This window comes from Peromyscus leucopus, chromosome 12 (assembly GCF_004664715.2).
Source record: "Peromyscus leucopus breed LL Stock chromosome 12, UCI_PerLeu_2.1, whole genome shotgun sequence".
Lineage (NCBI taxonomy): Eukaryota > Metazoa > Chordata > Mammalia > Rodentia > Cricetidae > Peromyscus > Peromyscus leucopus.
Genome location: NC_051073.1, coordinates 50,751,041 through 50,772,961, shown reverse-complemented (window position 1 = coordinate 50,772,961; position 21,921 = coordinate 50,751,041). Strand labels below are relative to the sequence as shown.

Below are 21,921 nucleotides of genomic sequence, written 5' to 3'. Positions count from 1 at the left end.
TTCAGTAAGCAGTTTTAGAAGTCTACAATGCCCCCCACCCCAAGTCATCAGGAAAATGCAAATTAAAATGACTTTGAGACAGGATTTCCTCCCGGTCAGAGGACTATTAAAGAAGAAATGTGACTAGCCAGGCTTAACAGTGCAGGGTGTACCTTTAATCCCAGCACTTCTGAGGCAGAGGCAGGCAGACCTCTCTGTGTAAGTTGTGTAAGTTCAAGGCCAGGTTTGTCTACATCATGAGTTCTGGAACGATAAAGTGAGACCCCGTCTCAAAACGTGAGGGGGAGGGGGTGGGATAAGGAATCTAACGACAGATGTTCAAGAGGATGTGGGGAAAGAAGAATGATCACTTACTGCTAGCAGAGCTGCAAATTAATGCAGATAATGTAGAAATTGGTTTGTAGGCTCCACTAGAAATTAAAAAGAGAATAACTAATGATTCAGCTGTATGCTCCTGGGTATATACCCCAAGGACTCCAGATTCTACCATAGAGGCACGTGGACATCCATGCTTACTGCTGCAATATTCACAGCCTAGATGTCCATCAATAGATGAATGACTAATAAAAACATGGTATATACACATAATGTAATATTACTCAGTTGTAAATAAAAATAAAATAAGATTTGTAGAAAATAGGTCTGCAATGCACGAACATTAAGCAAGAAGAAATCAAACTCAGAACGGCAGAACTCATGGGTTTTGCCTCCTATGTAGATTGTAGCCGTGTGTGTGTGTGTGTGTGTGTGTGTGTGTGTGTGTGTGTGTGTGAAGTCTAAAACAATCTGGAAAGGAGACTGAGAGAGAGTAATAGTATTAGGTGATGAGCTAGGAGCAGGGGTGTGGACACAGGACACAGGAGTCATGGAAGAGGAAAATCAACCAGGAGTGGTGGGCTCTAAGGCAGGAGGGTAGCAAGAGCATGGGGAAAATGAGAGGAAGGGAAACCACAAAAATTCACTTTGTTTGAAAATGTCATAATGCTATCTAGCACATTATATGCAGATTTAGTCAATGAAATGATTCCTAATGATGTTCTCCTACACTTGAAAACTGGAGCCTGTAGTCATCAGAGAGGGTTCATTCAGCAACTGATAGGATCAGATGCAGAGACCCACAGCCAAACATTAGGCAGAGTTCTGGGAATCTCTCAGAAGGGAAGAGGGGATAGGAAGGATTGTAGGAGGGAGAGGGATCAGAAGAATACAGCTACCCATGCCTCATAGAGGCTCACAGAGCCTGAAGTAACAATCAGAGAGCCTATATGGCTCTGACCCAGGTCTGCTACAGATTGTATAGCTGTTATGGTTGTGTAGCTTGGTGTTCTTGTCGGACTCCTAACAGTGGGAGCAGAGGCTGTCTCTCTTTTGCCTGTTTGGGGGAAACTTTCCTCCTAATGGGTTGCCTCATCCAGCCTTGATATGACAGTTTGTGCCTAATCCTATTGTAACTTATTATGACATGTTTGGTTGACATCCTTGGGAGTCCTGCTCTTTTCTGAAGGGAAACAGGAGGAGTGGATCTGGGAAAGAGGGGATCTGAGAAAGAGGGACTTGGAGGAGAGGAGGGAATGGAAACTCTGGATGGGATGTACTATGAGAATAATAAATAAGTTTTTAATTTAAAATAAAATAAAATTTTAAAACAAGGAAAAGCCAGCGGCCATCCCCAAATTGATGAAAAGAACAAAAACAACCTAACATGAGTTTAAGTGTTATGGAAAAGTTAAAAAAAAAATAAAGATAGTATGTGACAAAAAATAAAAATGGCTATGGACAAACTTCAAATAAAGGAAAACCAAAAAAAAAAAAACTATGAATGATAAAAAAAATATATAGTAAGGAAAGAGTTTCTGTAAGGAACCCTGCTGCAGAGGTGGGGAGTGGGGGTCAAGATTACTGTCAGCATTGTTTGATTTTTTTTCTGAGTCAGGCTCCCACTATATAGTTCTGGCTGTCCTGGTACTTCTGTAGACCAAGCTAGTCCTGAACTCACAGAGATCCTCATGCTTCTATCTCCCAAGTGATGAGATTAAAGGTGTGTGTTACTATGCCTGGCTTCATTGATTGATTTCTTAATCATATGTGTACATTATATTGGTTTACTTCTCCAAAAATAGTTGATTAATATGAATACTTTTCATTATGTATTTTTTTAAAAGATAAATATATCTCCTCTCTCATTCTTTTTTATGTGAATATGTGTGTGCATGCCTTTGCACTTTGTAAGTGCATCCTTACATGTGTACATGTGTGTACATGTCTGAGCTCCTATATGTGCATTGGAATGTGTGTGTGTGTGTGTGTGTGTGTGTGTGTGTGTGTGTAAATGTGTGTACTGGAAGCCAGGGATCAACCAGAGGAGCCGTCTAACTTGATTTTTGTTAGCTTTATTTCATTTTTCTCAGAATCACTGAATCACAGAAGAATCGCTGGTTGCTCTAGGCTGGCTGGCCAGTGATCCCCAGGGATCTGCCTGACTTGTCTCTCCAGCACTGTGATCACAAGGACACATAGCCATGCCTGGCTTTTTATGGTGGTGCTGGGTTAAAATTTGGGTTCCCATGGTGTCATGGCAAGCATTTTGCAGACTAAGCTGTTTTCCCAGTTCCAGCTGTCCCCTTTGATTTTTTGTCACTTCCACTTACCTTCCTGCTTTACTGGCAGAGGAACTATCTTCTCTTCGCTTCTTAGAGGGTGAGTCATGGATATAACTAGGTGTTGAAGATTTAAGGACCTCACAGTTTTCAAAGAGATGTTGTGTATTTTAGTGACGGTCACTGTGGTATTCGGGTTTGTAGTAAAGTATTCTTCTTGTGTGAGCACTAGGGCTTGTGAAGGGTAAATGGAGATGCCAGGAGCAGGCTTTCCCACAGCTGAACAATGGAGGTTGAGGAGGTCTTCAGAGCCATTAACAGGATAGAGTTCAGTTATTATTAATTCAGGTACAACTGAAGCAAAGAAGGGGAAACAAAATTCATACAATGGTATGTCATACCAAATGCTCTGCTGTTAATGGCTTTCCCCCCAATTTTCATATGACACACAAATGCTGAAAACATATCCCTCTTGGATACCTCCCCTCACATGCCATAAAACTTCCAATACTTTTTTTTCTGCTCACTGACTGCTGTCTCAACTTCCATGCATCTATAAATTATATTACACACCCCCAGCACTTCACACAGCAGCACAATAAGGAACTCTGGTATTCTCACTACTACTGGGACATATTGGTTATTCGAAGACAGGGGAACCCTAATTCCTTGCTCTTCCCTGATATCTCTTTTCTAATATCTTCTCCTTGCCTTAGTAACAAAATTCTGATACTGTTCCTGGGTTTTCTCCACTTAATGGAAATCAGTGCAGTGTAATGTAAAGAAGTGATATGAGGTGGGAGAAGATTCTGCCTCAGCACACAATCTCCATTGGCCTCCATCATTTTCTCCTCTAAGTAACCTGGACTCATCAACATCAGTTTTTCAACATCTAACTTTCTTTCTCTGGACAATGTCCTCAAGCACTATAACTCAACACTATCTACCCCCATTGCAGGGCCCTAGAGAAAGGGTTATATACTTAAAATGTTCAGGCAGGTTTGTTCTCCATGGCTGCCATATGGAAAGGTGTTGAACAGACACTTGTAGCAGGCTTCATCTTCAAATGTCACTCCTTGGATAGTTATGAAGGAGGTATTGGGTTCCAGGATCTTGCAGTGCAGCCTGTTTACATATGGGGGGAGAATATTTTCTCCATATTTCTGGCTGTAAGTGCCGATATTTTGAAGCAAAGAACCTTGGATTTTTTGCCAGGTAACTTGTAGAACATTTGCCAGACTTGTCAAGTTGCAGAAGATGGTTACATTTCTTCCTAGGACAGCTGTCTCATAGTTCTTATGCTTTATTTTCTGTGAAGACTCTGAAAATGAGATCCAGTGTTTAGGGAAATACATATCCATACTACCGCGGTGTTCCTAATAGCACTTCTCTTTGCCTTAAGATTACCATTTTATTTGCCTCTTCTACACAATAAAAAAATGATGCACTCCAGGCTGAGGAAAAGGGATCATGCATTCAAAAGCAACCTATGATACATAGTGAGACTGTGTCTCAATAAGAATAAAAAGTCTGGAACTGTAACCTATGTCCATTATCAGTAGTAGAATGATTCCCAGGCACATGCAAGGTCCTACATTTGATCCTCAGAACTGAGAGAGAGAGAGAGAGAGAGAGAGAGAGAGAGAGAGAGAGAGAATGAGCTACAGTCTGTTCTTTAATATTGAGTATCTAGTTTCTAAAAGGGCTTCTGGCACATATTACCTAGTAAATACTTATTATGGGTAAAAATTAAGAATTATAAAATACCCAACATGTATATTATATTATATATTATGTATACAACATTGCTTAACACATATATGAATGCATATGTATGTGTTAAGCAAAGTCATATATATATATATGACTTTGCTTACATATATATGTGCTGAGCTTTTATCATAATATATATATGTACATATGTACCTTAAGTCATGAATTATTCTACATCTGGCTGGATAGTTCATGGACTAAGGTGCTCAACCTGGTCATCAAGGAAATACAGGGTAAACTGAGGATGACATATACACCACTTGTCTAAAATGAAAGACAAACAATGTCAAGTTTGATTAAGAATTTACAGAAACAATGCACTTCACCAACAGTGCTGAAAGGAGTGTAAATTCTGTTGGGTACTAAGTGGAAAACTTGGAGCTATCTTATCCCTGAGCATAAGCAAACCCTATAAGTAGCAAGTCTATCCCTGCCATACACCTAATAGAAGCTAATGCATGTATTCTCCAAAAACGTGAACAAAGATGTTCACTGGAATTGTTTGTCATGATCAAAACCGAATGGCAAAGGAGGAATATATTTCATGCCACACAGCAGGGGATGGACCTCTGCTCATGGGTATGTAAAGGGAGAAGAAATTAGACTCAGTGGGTTATTTTTTAAAAGGACATCAAGTTGCAGTGGGGAGGTGAGGGTGGATCTGAGAGGAGTCAGAGGAAGAGTGGGGGGTAAATGTGGGGGGGTCTCTGCTGATTTGGGTGAGGTAAGAATGAGAACTGGGTTCAGCTTGACTTTAGTTAGCCAGAACTGGGCCCAAACTTCTGGAGTCTGATGCAAAGTGGTTTACTATTTTTTTTTTTTTATTTAAACATAGTAGAACTTTGGGGGAAAGTTACCACATGACAATTAACACAACAAAGCTACATCAAAACTCCTTAGCAAAATACATCTCTTTAGCAAAGCACTTGTGACTTTTTTCACAGGATTGGGTGCTATTGACTGAGAAACAGTGCTCAGGAGTCTAAGCCTAGGGAGGAAGGGCTTGTGATAAGCATAATAGAAAACTCTTTTTCATGGGAATGACTTTCATAAGGATAGGTTCTACTGACTAATATAAAATGCTCAGGATTTGGGGAGTTCAGGTGAAGCCTGAATTCATAGAATAGCTAAATATCACCAGGTTATTAGAAAGCATCCACTCTAACTTCTGGATGAATAGGTGTGGATTTCTTCCCTAGAAGAAGAAATTATACATGTTTAACAATTCTGGTTTTTCTAGTACTTCTCTGTGAGCACATGGGCCTCATTTTCTCCTATGGATAAATATGATCAAAATACATTATGTGAAATTCTCAAACAATTAACAAAAATAGTACATTAAAAAGCAAAAGTTGGGCCTGGTGTAGTGGCACGTGCCTTTAATCCCAGCACTTGGGAGACAGAGGCAGGTGGATCTCTGAGTTCAAGATCTGGTCTACAGAGTGACTTCCAGAACAACCAGGGTTACACAGAGAAACCTTCTCTCAAAAATAAGGAAAAAAAAAAAAGCATTTAGCTAGAGAGATGACTCAGCAGTTAAGAACACTGACTACTCATCCAGAGGTCCTGAGTTCAATTCCTGACAATGACAAGGTGTCTCATAACAATTTATAATGGGATCTGATGCCTTCTTCTGGCAAAAGGTGGATAAAGCACTCATATACATAAAGTAAATAAGTAAATTTTGTTAAAGTTGTATAAATGAATTATAGTACTACACAAAGTACTATAAAATTCACCAATGAAATTTAATAAGCTACATATCCTCTAAAAATGTTAATAATCCTACCAATATATAAAGAAACCAGAAACAATTGAACAGACACTGAGTGATCATGTATGCTTGTTTTAAAGCCAGCAACAGATAAAATAAACCCATAATGTGAGGATATGGAGAGTAGTATGGAGAATAAAATTTAAGAAGTCTGAACACTGCAGTGAATTACTATCCATTTTCCCGAGTGTGTGCTTTATTTAAATATGAAGCTTAAAAACACAACCACACAGCTTGGTCCACTGTACTCATAGAATGTCATTCATTTTTCACTCATTCATTTCATTTCCAATATCAAATTACAAGCAACTTTTTTTCAAATATTTTTCAGAATAAATCGGTGGATCTAAACTGTGCCCACAGCATCACAAACCTCTCAAACGCATGAGGCAAGTTTATTGTTCAGAAAAACACTGTGTTCACCAGTCAGTTCTGTTCTCATGCTTTCCTGGGGATGATTGGCAGGACTGTGGTCTTCTAGCAATATTTTATACTCCTGCACCTCAGGACTTTCATCTCCATAACAGGCTTACCATTACCTGACTCACAGTGTTGAATAAAATGAGAACACCAGGTCATCTGACAGTTAAAAGTCACCAACATTTTAGTTTTCATGGGTAGTTTGGTCCCTGCCTTCAGGGAAGGACTGAATAATACTCATGAAAACCCAAACTAGCAAGACTAAAAAAGTAACAACCAAGTTGTCAGTGAATAACTCCACAACAGCATCTGTACTGCTTTGCTCCTCCTCATCATTTGCTCCCAGATTATCTTCTCCTTTGCAGTATGAGCTACTTCCTCAGAGAAAAATTCCTCCTTATGCATTTTGTTTAGTTACTCATTATTCTTACTTGGCTAGGAATTAAACCCAGGACTCCACTCTTGCTAAGCAGAAGCTAAATCATTAAACCTAACCCTCTTTTGAATTTATCGTATTTTTTGCTTCCTCTTCCCAATTATTTTTTTAAAGATTTATTCTATTTTTTTAAGTATGTCTGTGGCATGGTACATGTGCCTTTGAATACATATACTCACAGAAGATAGAGGAAATCTTTGGATCCCCTGGAGCTGGATTTACAGGTATTTGTGAGCTTCCTTGTATAGGTTATTGGAACAGACCTGGGTCCTCCAATACAGTACTGTACACTCTTAACTAACAAGCCAGGTCTCTAGACCCTTCACCCAAATTCTTAAAGAAAACTAGTTATTACCTTAATGTAAAAAAATGGATGGATCATATGCTGCTAATTCAATCATTCATAATGATCAGAAAGTAATAAGAATATTTGTTGAATTTTAAAATTAGATCAACTTGCAATGATAGTCAAATCCATAAAGCAAATTATGTATAGGCTTGCCTACTTAATAAAAACTATTAATTATCAAGAAAGCTTTAAAACAACTCAACCTCAAAACTAAAAGTTATATATGCTGTTTGACTGTGAACATGAGAATAATTTAAAGAAAGCAAAAATCAATAAAACAAAACAAAAACAGATTTTGTGAGGAGATCCTTTGCATCTAGCTGGTCTACCTCCTTTATATTTACATAAAACAAACATATAGGTACCTATCTCATTTGAGCAAGTTGTGCATACCTCAGAACCTGTATGCTTGCCTTCATTCCGACCTTTCCTTCCCACTTTCTATAGTCATTGTTTTGATTATGCCAACATTAAGTGATTTGTCAGCTGTGTGGTTATATAGGTGTATGATTATTAATACACAGAACCCAGCATACATCAAAAGTAAATGACCTGTAACCGGGTGTTTATTTGCCCTTAACTTCCAGCTAAACATCTATAAAAGAAAATAAAGAGTTACCTGATTGTTGTGTGCAGACAAGAAGCATTAAGAGGCGGAGAATGCAATGGAGTGAAAAGCCCATTGAGTATGTTGATGAAAATCTTCATTAACAGTCAAAACATCTTGTTTTCCATCTGAACTTCCAAAGGAGACTGTAATTTTTTTTCACTGTTTCCTACCCCCTCCTACAAAAGATTATTCGCTAAGGCACTTCCTCCTTTTTTTCTCTTTTATTGGTCCTCAAATGCACACCTTTAATCTCTTGACTTCTACCCAACACCTGCCTGAGTTTATTAGGTAGCTATAACTAGATAGATATAGATATATAGACATATAGATATATAAATACAAATACAGTTGTACATATAGATACAGAAAGATACAGATAAAATTTTACCTGGTGTGGTGGTTTGAATATGTATAGCCCCTATAGGATTATGGGTTTGAATGTTTGGTCATTAGAAAGTGGCACTACTTGATAGGGCTTAGGAGATGAGGTCTTGTTGGAGTCAGTGTGGCTTTGTTGGAGGAAGTATGTCACTGGCTCAAGCCAGGTCCAGTCTCCTCTCTCTCTCTCTCTCTCTCTCTCTCTCTCTCTCTCTCTCTCTCTCTCTCTCTCTCCCTCCCTCCCTCCCTGCTACCTACAGATCCAGATGTAGAACTCTCAGCTCCTTCTCTAGCACCATGTCTGCCTGCATGCTGCCATACTTCCCACCATGAAAAAAATGGACTAAAGCTCTGAATCTTTAAGCCAATCCCAATTAACTGTTTTCCTTTATAAGAGTTGCTGTGGGCCGGGCGGTGGTGGCGCACGCCTTTAATCCCAGCACTCGGGAGGCAGAGGCAGGCGGATCTCTGTGAGTTCGAGGCCAGCCTGGTCTCCAAAGCGAGATCCAGGAAAGGCGCAAAGCTACACAGAGAAACCCTGTCTCGAAAAACCAAAAAAAAAAAAAAAAAAAAAAAAAAGAGTTGCTGTGGTCATGGTGTCTTTTCACAGCAATAGAAACCTTAACTAAGACACCCAGATAAACTCTTGTGGTTACAGAATTCAGACGGTGGAAGAGGAAATGATGCTGTTCTCTGAAGAATGCAATTGGCTGAGGCCGTTCTGCATTGGTCTTTGTAGTCAGCCTGCATTTCGTAAACATGTATTCACACTACTCTCCTCCATACTTCATAACTGACGTATTCTGGGCAATAAGCCTTCTTTTTCATTGTCATTTATAAGCCCTTTTGAAAAATTATCTCCCTTCTTTTAACTTCTCCCTTAAATTTTGTCTCAATAAAAATAAAGGCCACTAAGTCCATGTGTCAGGTATGCCTCAGCCACAAACATAAATATTTGTTGTTCAGTGTTTGAAATGTTGGAGACCTTTCTTTCTTCTCATCACTAAGATAGATCTTTACCACATCTAAATTCCCACCTCTATTTTCACTGCCCACCTAGGAGTCATTTTCTTGTTTAATGCAGAGCAAACTCAATTTCCAAAGGGAGAAATGAAGTGATCATGTGAATTATGAACTCTGGTTTTGGAGGCAGAGAGCACTGAGAGTGAATAAGGATGCATTGGATGCCCAGTAACTTTGTGTTAATTAATTCTATTAGTGCTGTGCTAACGGGAAGGAAAGGCTATTGAAATGAAAACATAGCCCTAGATTTCTTTTTGTAAACAACGACGTGATAGAAGATTCAAAATTTTAAAGAATTACTCAAATTGCAACAAAATGTTCTAAATGAAATCATGTCTCAAGAGCTAAAGACAAATGCAAAAATTGGAACAGGGCCAGCAGAAAGGGACCAAAGGGAATAAGTGGAGAAATAAGAGGACATAATGGGAGAGAGGAATATGACCATGATACACTGTAAGAAACTGTAAAAAACAAACAACAAAGAATTAAAGACAGGTGTAGTAATGTTAGGAGTGGGTTAACTATAAAACCTACATGAACTTGTTTCAGCTTTAAGAACACAAATAGATTAAAATTGTAGTGATTTGGGGGGGTGGGGGAGTCATGCAAATGGTAACCAGGCTAACAGGCTAAATTTGAAGGTGATGTAATAGACTTTAGCTAAAAAAAAACACTTACAAGAGCAAAAGGGACAAAGAGGGTCATAATATTCTGACAAAGGGGTCAATTTCTCAAGAGTCTATGACAATGTAATAGCTTACTTAACTATTATCACACATGAATAGAGAAAGAGATGTCAGTGCAATGATATTATGGGGCTTTGGTACCCCACTCTCAACAGTAGCTATATCATTCAGACAGAAAATAAATAATAAAACAGTAAAAATGTACATGGTTATAGAATAAATGAAGCCAGTAGACATGCATAAAATATTTCTACAAATACTGGCAAAGGAAATTTATTTTCCAATGTACATAAAATGTCATTCAAAATAAAATGATATAGATCCACAAAACTAGTCCTAATAAATTCAAGATACTATTGAAAACATATAAAATATGTATTTGAAAAGCAATGTCATGAAAAAGATAAATAGACAATATTGACATTCACAAACTTATAGAGATTTAAAAACACCCTCTTGAAAAATCAACAAATGAGTCAAAGACTTAATAAAAGAAACGAATAAAAATTATTTGGAAAGAAAAAATGTTATGCCCAGCTTACACAATACAACATAAACAGCTGAAAGAAGTGTGCATATCTCTGTCACTGCCCACAGTAAGAAAGTTAAAAGATCTTACATGAATAACCTACTTATAACTTAAACAGAAAAAGAACAGATTAAACACAAAGTTAAGAGAGGGAAGAAAAATCATTATAGAATATATTAATCAGACATACTATAAAATCAATTAAAATCATTAAAAGTAAGGGTTTTGTTGTTTTATTTTTGAGATGACAAAGTTTAGAAACACTTAGCTAGACTAAGATCAAAGAAAAATCTTAAAATCAAGAATTAATGAGGAGACATTGGAAGTGGCACACGGGAATGCAAAGGACTTATGAGAGAGTGCCATGGACATTACATAGAAAACTGCTCCAAATCTGTGATCCATAAAACTTACCAAAACTTTCCAAAGAGGTAGAAAATCTTAATATACAAATAACAAGTATGTATATTAACTCAATAATAGAAACTCCAACAGAGGAAATCACCAGACATATTCCTAAGTTAACGCTACCAAACACAAAAATTCAGGAGATTTTTATATACTAAGAAGAAAATAATGAAAGAGAAATTGGGGAAACAATCATATTCATATTATCTTTAAGAAATCTAGAAAGAAGCCAGGTGGTGATAATGCACATCTCTCTCTGAGTTCGAGGCCAACCTGGTCTACAGAGTGAGTTCCAGGACAGCCAGGGCTACTGTTCTGAAAAAAGAAAGAAGGAAGAAAGGAAGGAAGGAAGGAAGGAGGGAGGGAGGGAGGAAGGGAGGAAGGAAAAAAGGGAGACTTTGCTGAAAGATGGATGCAGCTGGCCACCAACAATAAGTAAAATAAGCCAGCCTCAGAAAGGCAAATGTCAAGTTTCCTCCTATTTGTGAATCTTAGATTTAGTATAAACAGGTAAGCTGTATATATGTATCTCTATACATGACTAAACAGCAGAAGGAGTCTGTGAAAAAGGAAAGTAGCAAAAAGCCAAAAGGTGAAGAGGAGATGAGAAAGGGCAGGTTATAAGAGGTGAGTATGGTCAAACTACGGGGCCCACTCAGAAGAAATCGCCTTTATGAGACCCACACAATAAATACCTGTCAATATCAAAAATCTTTCTAAAGCATAAATATACAGAGGCTATTTTATTTAATAATCTAATTATATATCTAATATAAAGTATTCATTTACTCCTTATAATTTCCATCTAAATGTTTGGTCAGAAATGATCTTAACTATCATTTCATTATAACTTTGTATTAGTCTATCAGCTTTAAAATCCTTCCACGGTTTCTTTGACCACTTGCTAAAACGGATTTACATCGTGGAGATAATTCCCTTCCACGATCCCTGTTGTTTGGGGCTATCAGACTGTAGAAGGCTGGGAATGCTTCTCACTACAGCCAAGGGCGCTATATAGGTAAAGGTCACTCCTCTGCTTTTACTCTGGCAGTTCCCCTCTCTTCCCTTCTCTGTCCATTCCCTCTCAAAGGCACCTAAACATCCTCACAAAGTCTTTGTGTGAGTCAGAATATAAAGTGGTCTCCCACAAGCCAAAATATGGCCTAGATTTTGAAAGCATTACAAAATTTCTCCCCCAAATATTTTCTTAGAATAGTGTGATGGTTGCTTTGAATCTCAACTAGGCACAAATTAGAATATGCATATTCATCGTACAGATACTGTTCCTCTAGAGATCACTGACTAATGATGTACATACAAGATACAAGAATACAAAACTTGATCCCACAATAATGCCGCTAAATAGTTTTAGTAAAATTATTCTTTATATATATTTGGGGGGAAAAAGCATACAATGTGCCGCTATTTCTGAAACCATCTTCACATTTGTCCCGGAAAGAATGAGAAGCTGCTTTCCCAGTATGTCTTGACTGCATTCTTTCACATGCCCAGAACCGAGGTCCCAACCCCATGCTTCAAACCCAGAAACCAGAATTCCTGCACTCAAAATATCTACAACCGCACCATATCCAGGAGACTTCCTCCTTCTTGAATGCAGAGAAAACACTGCCCAGGGATTCAAGGCCAGAAACTCACTATGCAGCAAGTTAAATATACATAAATAATACAGTTTCTAGCGGTTTCGTTTCACGTTTCCTTTTTTTCCCCTTTAATAAACACAGCTTTATAGTTTTAAATGCCTTTAATAAACGACAACAAAAAGGATGCTGTTTTCATCAGCCAATCAAGTCAGGAGTTATAAAACTGCAGCCAGTAGATGGATAGTAGGGGCGGGGCTTAGAGCAAGTAACTGTCAGTGAGGCTGCAGTTGGTTTGGGACTGTTCTGGAGTGAGAGGAAGTTCCTGGCCCCCACTTCTCACATTTTCCAGGACACTCCTGGGCTCTGGATGGTGAGACCCCTGTTGTTTCTCTTTCTAGAAGTTGACCTTTCCCACTGGTACTTGGTTTCTGCACCTCCTCTCCTGGAGGAACAAAGAGAACCACAGCGTTCAGCTTTAGGGTTGATTCTCTCCTCCCGGCCATTCTGCCTTTCCTGTCACAACCAAAGACTTCCCTAAGATCAACCACCTCTTGGTACATTTCTGCCCTGCTCCTCCTCCATCATAATTTTTATGTCAGTTTTTTCTGAACCACTCACAGCCACGAGGATAATGACTTCGCACTGATGTGGTAACGAGAAGTCATGCTCTAGAAGAAAGTGTAGTGGAGGACTTTGAGCCAGGGCTGTTTACCAGTAGTGACCAGCACTACTGAGAAGTAGGGCCCCCTGTTCAGAATCAATAAGTAGGAAGACAGGTTGGTGTCTCAGAGTTCACTGCACAGACATTGGAATACTCAGTGGTAACTACCCCCAGTCCTGAGGCTTGCGCTTAGTTGCCTGTGAGGCGGAGTAGCGACCCACAGTACCCTCTTTGGGATATTTCTTTTTTTTTTTTTTTTTTTTTTTTTTGTTTTTTTTGTTTTTCGAGACAGGGTTTCTCTGTGTAGCTTTGCGCCTTTCCTGGGACTCACTTGGTAGCCCAGGCTGGCCTCGAACTCACAGAGATCCGCCTGCCTCTGCCTCCCGAGTGCTGGGATTAAAGGCGTGCGCCACCACCGCCCGGCATCTTTGGGATATTTCTGTCATGTCATTCCTGAAAAATGGTAATGGAAAAAAGGAAAACTTCTTTTCAGGGACAAAGTGAATAAATGTAACTTCTACTCCTTGAGAAAGGGAATCTCCGAGCTTTGACTGGCTGTTTGTTGTAAGGGTAATCTACAAATCTACACGCTAATTCTTAGAGGGTCACCATTAACTACCTCTGTTCAAAAAATGAAAACAGGAAATCACTGTTTCTTCCATAATGAGACGTGGACTCATAAATTTATTGAAATATAAAAAAGCCAATTTATTCTGAAGAAGTTTTGACAGCATTAGAAATCCAGTTGTTCTCATACAGCTTTTTTATACATATCTTTAAAACGTTAATGACTAGTACTATAGCATTTACAAGCAAAGCTAAGTCATTTTTCTCAGGAAAAGGCTAGTTAGTATATTTTAAGTCAAAGTTGCAAAATTTGCAGCCTAAGCATTTACAACATCATAAATGCCACATTGAAAAAAATTATGTTGAACTTATTCCGGGGTATTTCTGAATTTCAGCAATAATCAGAAATTGAGGTAATTGTATGCCTTTCTGAAACTAGTTTATTAGAATTGAATGTATAGACACTAAGGTTTTAAATGATTTTAGAAATGAAAAAAAAGTATTTATGGGACTGTGTGCTCCTATCTACAGTTCAGAACCAGAGACCCCTCTGCTGTATTGAGTCTCAAAAGCACACAGGAAGAACCACAGTGGAATTTGTACAACCCCAAGACCCAAGATCACCCTGGACCAATTACATTCACCTCTGAGGTTGGTATCAGGCAACAGGACTTTTTTCTCTTCAACTTTCCAAGTGATTGGTGCTACTGCCCAGATGGAGTGTCTCCTTCTCAAGAGACAGAGCTGAGTGCTTTTGCTCCTTTCCCAGATACACTTCAAGCCCTTTTTTTGTTTGTTTATTTTTGTCATTGAGACAGGGTCTCATGTAGTCCAGTCTGTCTTGGAATTTGCTGTGTGCCTCCATCTCCCTAGTGCTAAGATAACAGGCATGTATCACCTTGGTTTGTTTATACCAGCCTGGGGATTGAACCCAAAGCTTTGTGCATACTAAGCCAGAGCTGTAGTGAATCAGCCTCATACTTAGCCCTATCTCAAGTTCTTGATATAGTAAGAATACATAAAAAAATGTAGATATCCTTTGATGAAAACACACACACACACACACACACATACACACACACACACACACACCACCCCAGTCCCTAAATGTAGAATCTGGCCTGATCCCTTAGTTAGGGCTCAGTGTTCTGGTAACCTGACTGGTAGGCTTTTGGCCAGGGCAAGTTGTCCTATTAGGCATGAACAATCCCACAGAGAATCAAGATTACACATGAAATGGCCAGGTGTGTGACCTTGGAAGGCAGAGACAGTCAGGTCTCTATGAGTTTGAGGCCAGTCAGAACTGTACAGTGAGACCCTGTCCCAAAAGTAAATAAATAAATAAATAGATAGATAGATAGATAGACAGACAGACAGACAGACAGATCAAAGTGAGACAGATATAAGAGCTTTGTGTGAGTCCTGTGAATCCATACATCCCCACTCTCACTTAACACGTTCTTTACTTCTTTTCTATTCATCACAGTGTCATTTCCTTAGGTTTACTCTCATTATAAATAAGAATTATTGAGCTACTCAGTGACAGAACTGTCCCTGGTTCACACAATTTATAGGAAAGCCTCATCCCAGAGACCTTTTCCAAAGCCCAGATCCCATAGAGAGCTCTTTATAGCTTCATTTTACCTAGGTGCCCCATGGCTCCACATGGCAAATTGTCACCCTGACTGCTACAAAGTCTGCTGACTGCAGATGAATTTCTGATTGTAGTCATCTTTGTCACAAACCGAATCAAAATCAGAACTTGGCTTTGATACTGAAAACTGAGCAACTGTTGCCCTTGAACTGGGATAGTTGCAGTGATTGTTCAATAGCCACATATTAAATCACCTGGGACATCTAGGCGATCTCTGAGGAGACAACTCAGCATCATTACAGCTCCCTGGGGAATTTCAGGAAATAATAAATACAGAGGGGAGTTATATTGGCTAGGAAAAGAAAGGGACTTGAAAAACCAATCAATTAGAGAAAGCAGGCTATGACATTACAAGAGAAGCTTGCCAGACCTCTGGGTCCAGGCAACCTGATCGTGGAGTCTGTGCTCAGGTGATGCAGTCTCTGTGAACATTGTGTACAGGTCTACTTGATGCTGATGATGCAGTAACAGGGAGAAAGCAGCATGCAGCATCCTTACAAGAGAATGAGCTCATCGGTATAAAGAAAGCATAGAAAAGCCACTGGATGAGATTCACGTGGGTGATTTGTTTTACTATATTTGTTTACATATGTATTTCAATGTTAACTATAAGCACATATTAATTTAATTTCTTTTTCAAAATATTTAAAACCAAAATGTATATTGTGTATATGTGTGTATGTATTATGTGTGTATGTATATTTGAGGTCAGCAGGGGCACAAGGAGTCCTTGTCACACCCCACAAGATATGATTTCTTGAAGGAAGTTAAAGACCTTTGATTTAAAACTGTCTTATCTTGGGAAGAGATAAGTTCTTTGAATGTGGCTATTGTTCCTTGTTTTAAACTCTCGACAGAATTCTGGTCTGCAGGTGCTCCTCTTGGGATAAAAGAAAGCCCCAGTTTTTATCAGCATGGTCTGTTATTGCTGTCTTGTTGAAATTACAATGCAAATCAAAATGTTCCTTCACCTCTCCGGACAGCAGGATTAACTGAGGGTGAATTTCTCAGTGGTGCATTCCCAGAGATGAGTAACCTGCACTAGCTGTGGTCTCAACAATCGGAGAAGGGTTAGGTGAAGAAACCTTCTGGGTAGGTGCACAGGTGCAAGGTGGGCAATGACTGGGTAGCACTCAGCACTGTGAGAGAATTCATGGCATCGCTGGCTAGTCTTTATTACCTGGGATTCTGCCTTTTCCACATTTCAGTTGCAAGCACCACAGAAAAGAGAGGTATCACTAATGTTTACAGACCAGAAGTGAGGACTTGAGATAATGTGAGATTTTCTTCTCTTTTAGTAAAGCATTAGGAGGACACCAAGAAGAAAACCCCTATTTCCTTTGAGTTTTGCAGAGAGACACCGAGTTAGAGGCAGGAGGACTGTAATTAAACAAGAGGATGGAAGAAATTGCTGAGAATTTAACTACAACCCAAATTGCTAAACTAAGTAGTGCATGGCTGGATCTTCTGAAAAGTGTGTTTCTGAGCACTCCTCGGGACCTCCCTGAAATCATCCTGATACTATCTTTGATCTGTACTATTGGAGGTAAGCTAATACACCTCCCTCCTTAGTCTAGTCTATGGATATGTCTTGCTAATGCTATCATACAGAATTAAGGAAAGTAACAGTAATAGGAAATTAGAATTTTATGCCTAAGTTCATAGATTTTCTATAATATTTTCAACTGAATGACTCAAACAATGCCCAGCCTTTGGGAAGAGATGTCATATCTGTTATCAATATCCTTCACCTCTGTCAGGTTTAAAGCATTCACAGTATAATTACTACTAGGTCAGAGTTAGGTTTCAGTAACTAGTATAACTGAAGGAAACAGGAGAATCAAAGGTCAGAACAGAAGGGTTTAGAAATTCTTGTAAATGATAAGCCCATATCTAGCTTTTATGAAAAAGGAGGAGGAGGACGAGGAGGAGGAGAAAGATCATAGTGTTTTTCTTCCCATCCCTTAATGTGTTTGGAAATTATACTAAATAATAAGAAAAAAATAAATGAGAGAAAATGTTCTGATCATATATATCAGACTTTGAGGTGCTGCCTTTTCTCAAAAATGTCAAGCAAAGCCAGTAAAGTTATTATTTACTGTGGGCTGTGTAACTAGTAATGAGAAAATAGGATTTTTATATAATTAGAACAACATTACTAGTAATATGTAACTAGAATTTTTCCATTGGATAAATCATAGCGAGGTTCTCATTGTTCCTTAGGAAGGAGGTTTCATTAGAGTTAATTACCCTTTTATTCCAGAACTGCAGACTAAACCAATATGATTGATGGTGGTTATAACAACTATTACAAATATATCAGTACTAACCTAAGAATCAGTGGTTTCTAGAAATACTTAATAAAGTCTCAAAATAAATTCAATCCATTATAAAAGCAGTAAAGCAGAAATTTGATAAATTAATGATCATATGGATTTTCTATCTTTAAGCATGAGAGAGTGTCTCAGTCAGTAGTAAATTAGTAGTAGATACCATTCTGCTGCCTTGGTATTTAGTCATATAACACATAATAGCAAGTCTGTAAATATGATATTACATTGCCTATCCGTAACAAGTATACTTTTTGCAGCATTTTTGAACATGTATCTGAAAGACTTCCCAATTCCTCTTCCTGTGATACTATTTTTAATTGGATGTTGTTTTGAACTGCTGAGCTTTAAGTCTACCCAGGTATGTATAATAAATTAATGTCAACATCGTATCTAAGAACTGCATAAATTCAAAGAAGGCTAAAGAATTTTTGAAAAAGGACTCATCTCTTCCCCACTCAAAGGATGCTTATAAGTGTAGAAAAAATAACAACTCTGAAAAAACAGAGCCCACAGTCTGAAAGCATGTAGGTAGTTGGAAGTGAGTATGTGTCCTGCTACTGAGGGTAAAGCAGAATTCAAAATCTTAGACAAGAACTTGGCCAGTAAGGCATTTAGGGAAACGTGGAGTTGCTAGAACAAGATTTTGGTATTAACATAAATAACAGGAAGTGGCAACATTAGGAACCACTGGGATCATGTAGACAGGAGAGAAGACTGTATTTCTGACACATTCATTAATGCTTTGATCCAGTAATTTGTGGTAAATTTTTTTTTTTGTAAGAGGCCATAATGTAAAACGGTTTACATTGGGCAGGCTCTATGATCACTAGTCCCGCTACTGAACTCTGTCGTGGTGCCCCCAAAAGCAGGCATTCTCAATACACAAAAGAAAAAGCACAGTTGTGTCTCCCACGTTATATATTAAATGAACCGTGAGTCAGATCTAGCCCAAGAGCTGCATTTAGCCAATGCCTACTTTAGTCAGTCACTCCCGGTATGAGAGCACATTTAAAAATGACGGACTTCGAAAAAAAAAAAAAAAGAGCCGGGCGTGGTGGCGCACGCCTTTAATCCCAGCACTCGGGAGGCAGAGCCAGGCGGATCTCTGTGAGTTCGAGGCCAGCCTGGGCTACCAAGTGAGCTCCAGGAAAGGCGCAAAGCTACACAGAGAAACCCTGTCTCGAAAAAAAAAAAAAAAAAAAAATGACGGACTTTCTCAGATATAGCCAGTAATATTAAAAAAAAAAAAAAAAGACTATCCATCCATGCAAGAACCAAAACCAAACTATTGTTCACTTACCTAATCCTAATTTTGACATATATACAACCTTAAGTACTTCCAAAGACACCTCCAAGGGAAGATATCTTGGCTCACAAACTGTGCTTATCTAAGATAGTACTCTGCAAGAGAGTAAGTCAGCCTGCCATAGTTTCAACTTCCAAGAAAAAAAGCAGAACGGGGCCAGAGATAAAAGTCTTTCACAGCAACAGCAGCTATGGGAGTATCCTGTGCCTGTTCTCAAGACTCCGATGGGTGGAAGCCACAGAGGCCAGGTGAAGTCTGTGCTCATGGTAGGCTGCAGCACAAGAGAAACAAGAACAGAATGAATGCGCCTAACGCAAGCTGCTGACATCAGCTAGCATCAGGAGTGACACCATGAGCTATTTCAGTCCTCACACGAACTTTCTCCTCTTTGTTCTGCTATTCTTTTCATTCAACAGATACTGACTAAAGATGGCTATTTGTAGCTTCTGGGGTTTCACAGGGTCATTTATTCATTCGTTGATTCTTATGCACAAAAGCCCACGTACTTGAAATATGCTCTCTCTTGTGTACCTGTAACAGGCTTAGGGATGTGTACCAACTTTCCTGTTAGATGTGTCCATTTGTCAATCAGATGGAAAGTTCTGTTCACTCAACAGAGTAAGACTTTAGCCCCCATACCATGTTGTATCTTTCTAAAACTTTCTCTGTTGTGAGGGAACTGCCTCTAGCATGTGTTCTATTGTTAACAAAGCATGGATATATGTGAATAATATTTTCTATTACTAGATCCAATTATATGCAGATGCCATACAGTGGATGGATCCAGACATGTTTTTTGGTATATTTACACCAGTAATTATCTTTAATGTTGCATTTGACATGGATATATACATGCTCCAGAAGTTACTGTGGCAGGTAATAATTTTGCTCTTTTACTGTCTGTTCATGAACCATGTTAATTATTTTCAGATTATAAAAAATTTTTGTTCCAAAATAGAAAATAAAGATGATGGGGAGAGTATAGGATATCAAAGTGGTAAATTCAGCTTTGCATCTAGCAAAAAAAAAAAAAAAAAACCACATATTGCTAATAATCTAGAATATTGGAAGCTCAGGATAAAACCATGGAGAAAAGGAAACAATTCTGACTATTTTGCTGACAGAACTTCATACCAATCATCATTTTAGCTCTAGGAATCTGTAAAAGTATAACTGTGAAGTGTATGATCTCAATGAAGAAAGAATTTGATGAGAAATGTCTGGGTTTTAAATCCGTACCATCTAACACCACACACAGAGTGACCCAAAAGCAGCTGTAACCTAAATCTCACTGGCTTCTTAGACCAGGAGGCTAGGGCTGTCTGTGGCAAGGACTCACATTGAGATAAAACACATCTGACTACAAGCTGTGCACACACATCGTCCAAAGTTATCAAAGTCGTTCTGTTAACAGTCTTGCCTAAACACCATCGGAAGCAATGCATTTTAAATCAAAACCAGGCACATGGAGTTCAGACAAAAGACCAAGAGGCATGGAGGATGGGGGAGAGGTAGCAGCAGAGAACTTGTTGTGAAAGTGGTTTCGGTTGTCCCAGAGGAGCTCTACTCAGCCATTTTCTGTATCTCCGTTGAGGTGGGGGTTGGGGGGGTTGCTCCAGCAAAGTGAGCTGAGGGCCACACTGATAGCCAGTTCTGCCTGACCTTCTGCTTTTCAAAACAGAATGCAAAAGCAATCTGAACTTTCTACCACCAAATGTCTTTGCAGATAGTCTTAATTACAATTCCTGGATTTGTGATTAATTATACCTTAATACTTTGGTATCTGCAATCTGTGAATAAATTGTCTTTGAAGACGGTCCCCTGGTTACTATTTTCAGCTGTTCTTATAAGTTCAGATCCTATGCTGACTTCAGCCTCCATCAGAGACCTTGGTAGGTACCCCTTCCTCTTTTTTTTTCCTTTTCTTACACTGAAGATATGTTTTGTATCTAATTCATCTTCATATTAAGATTCTTTGTTAAAGATGGGTTTTCACCACATGCAGGGGTAAAGTGAGGGACTGGAGGATATGGAGGACTGTCACATATTCTGCAAGTCATGCTTAGGGCAGAAGGAAAGGCAAGTGAGGAGCTCATGTTGCAGCTAAAAGGAGCGGTGTCCCATCATGGACTAGGGTAGTACAAGTAGAACTACCTTGCATTGATAAAACAGTTTGGGCCATTGCATTACTGTGTGTACACTGTACAACTTTCTTTTGCTCGATAACCCTTGTCCTTTGAAGACAGTCATTAGGATAATGTCATTTTAAAATGTGTTTGTGTCGCTGTCACCATTAGTCAAAGACCAGAAGAGGGGGAAACTGGAAAATTACAAGTAGTAGAATTATTGTGGCATATACTATTTTAGTATGGACAAATCTATATTTAGAAGTAAAATACTGAGTTAAATTATTCAGAAAAGCAAAATAATCTGGAGTCTTCTACAGGAAAAAATGGTCCAGTTTCCCTTTTTATTCACTCTTACAAATAGGCACTAGAAATTTTATTTTAGATAGAATATTCATTAATCATGGATACCCCCATGCACATACACACACTAACAGCACACACATGCTCTTGTGAATTTCATTTCTACTCTATGGCCAGATAAATTGAACAGGGCTGCTCTCATCAAGTAGAAATAGAATACAGGAAACATATGAAGTGTAAATATGTGAATACGGGAAAGCTGAGTCTTCCAAACAAGGAGATTAAGATGGTAGAGGGAAACTGAGTTTATTTTATTGTGTGCATTTGTTTTGTGGTACCGAGAATGGAATCTTGGGTTTTCAACACATTGGGCAACTGTTCTGCCAT

At 38.7% G+C, this 21,921-nt stretch overlaps 1 protein-coding gene across 3 annotated transcripts in view; it reads left to right on the top strand.

Annotated features, from left to right (window-relative positions):
* The first annotated feature begins 12,861 nt into the window (after positions 1 to 12,861).
* Positions 12,862 to 21,921, top strand: part of Slc9c1 (solute carrier family 9 member C1) — an 88,760-nt gene continuing 79,700 nt past the window's right edge. The window contains exons 1-7 of one of the 3 annotated variants that reach the window (XM_037209738.1): positions 12,862 to 12,954; positions 14,344 to 14,463; positions 15,908 to 16,022; positions 16,820 to 17,012; positions 18,057 to 18,157; positions 19,853 to 19,981; positions 20,832 to 20,997. In XM_037209738.1, the coding sequence (XP_037065633.1) occupies positions 16,865 to 17,012; positions 18,057 to 18,157; positions 19,853 to 19,981; positions 20,832 to 20,997 (544 nt within the window). In that variant the 5' untranslated portion in view covers positions 12,862 to 12,954; positions 14,344 to 14,463; positions 15,908 to 16,022; positions 16,820 to 16,864. Of the gene's footprint in view, positions 12,955 to 14,343; positions 14,464 to 15,907; positions 16,023 to 16,764; positions 17,013 to 18,056; positions 18,158 to 19,852; positions 19,982 to 20,831; positions 20,998 to 21,921 lie in introns of all 3 variants that reach the window. The other 2 variants (XM_037209737.1, XM_028872137.2) reach the window with 2 other exon arrangements.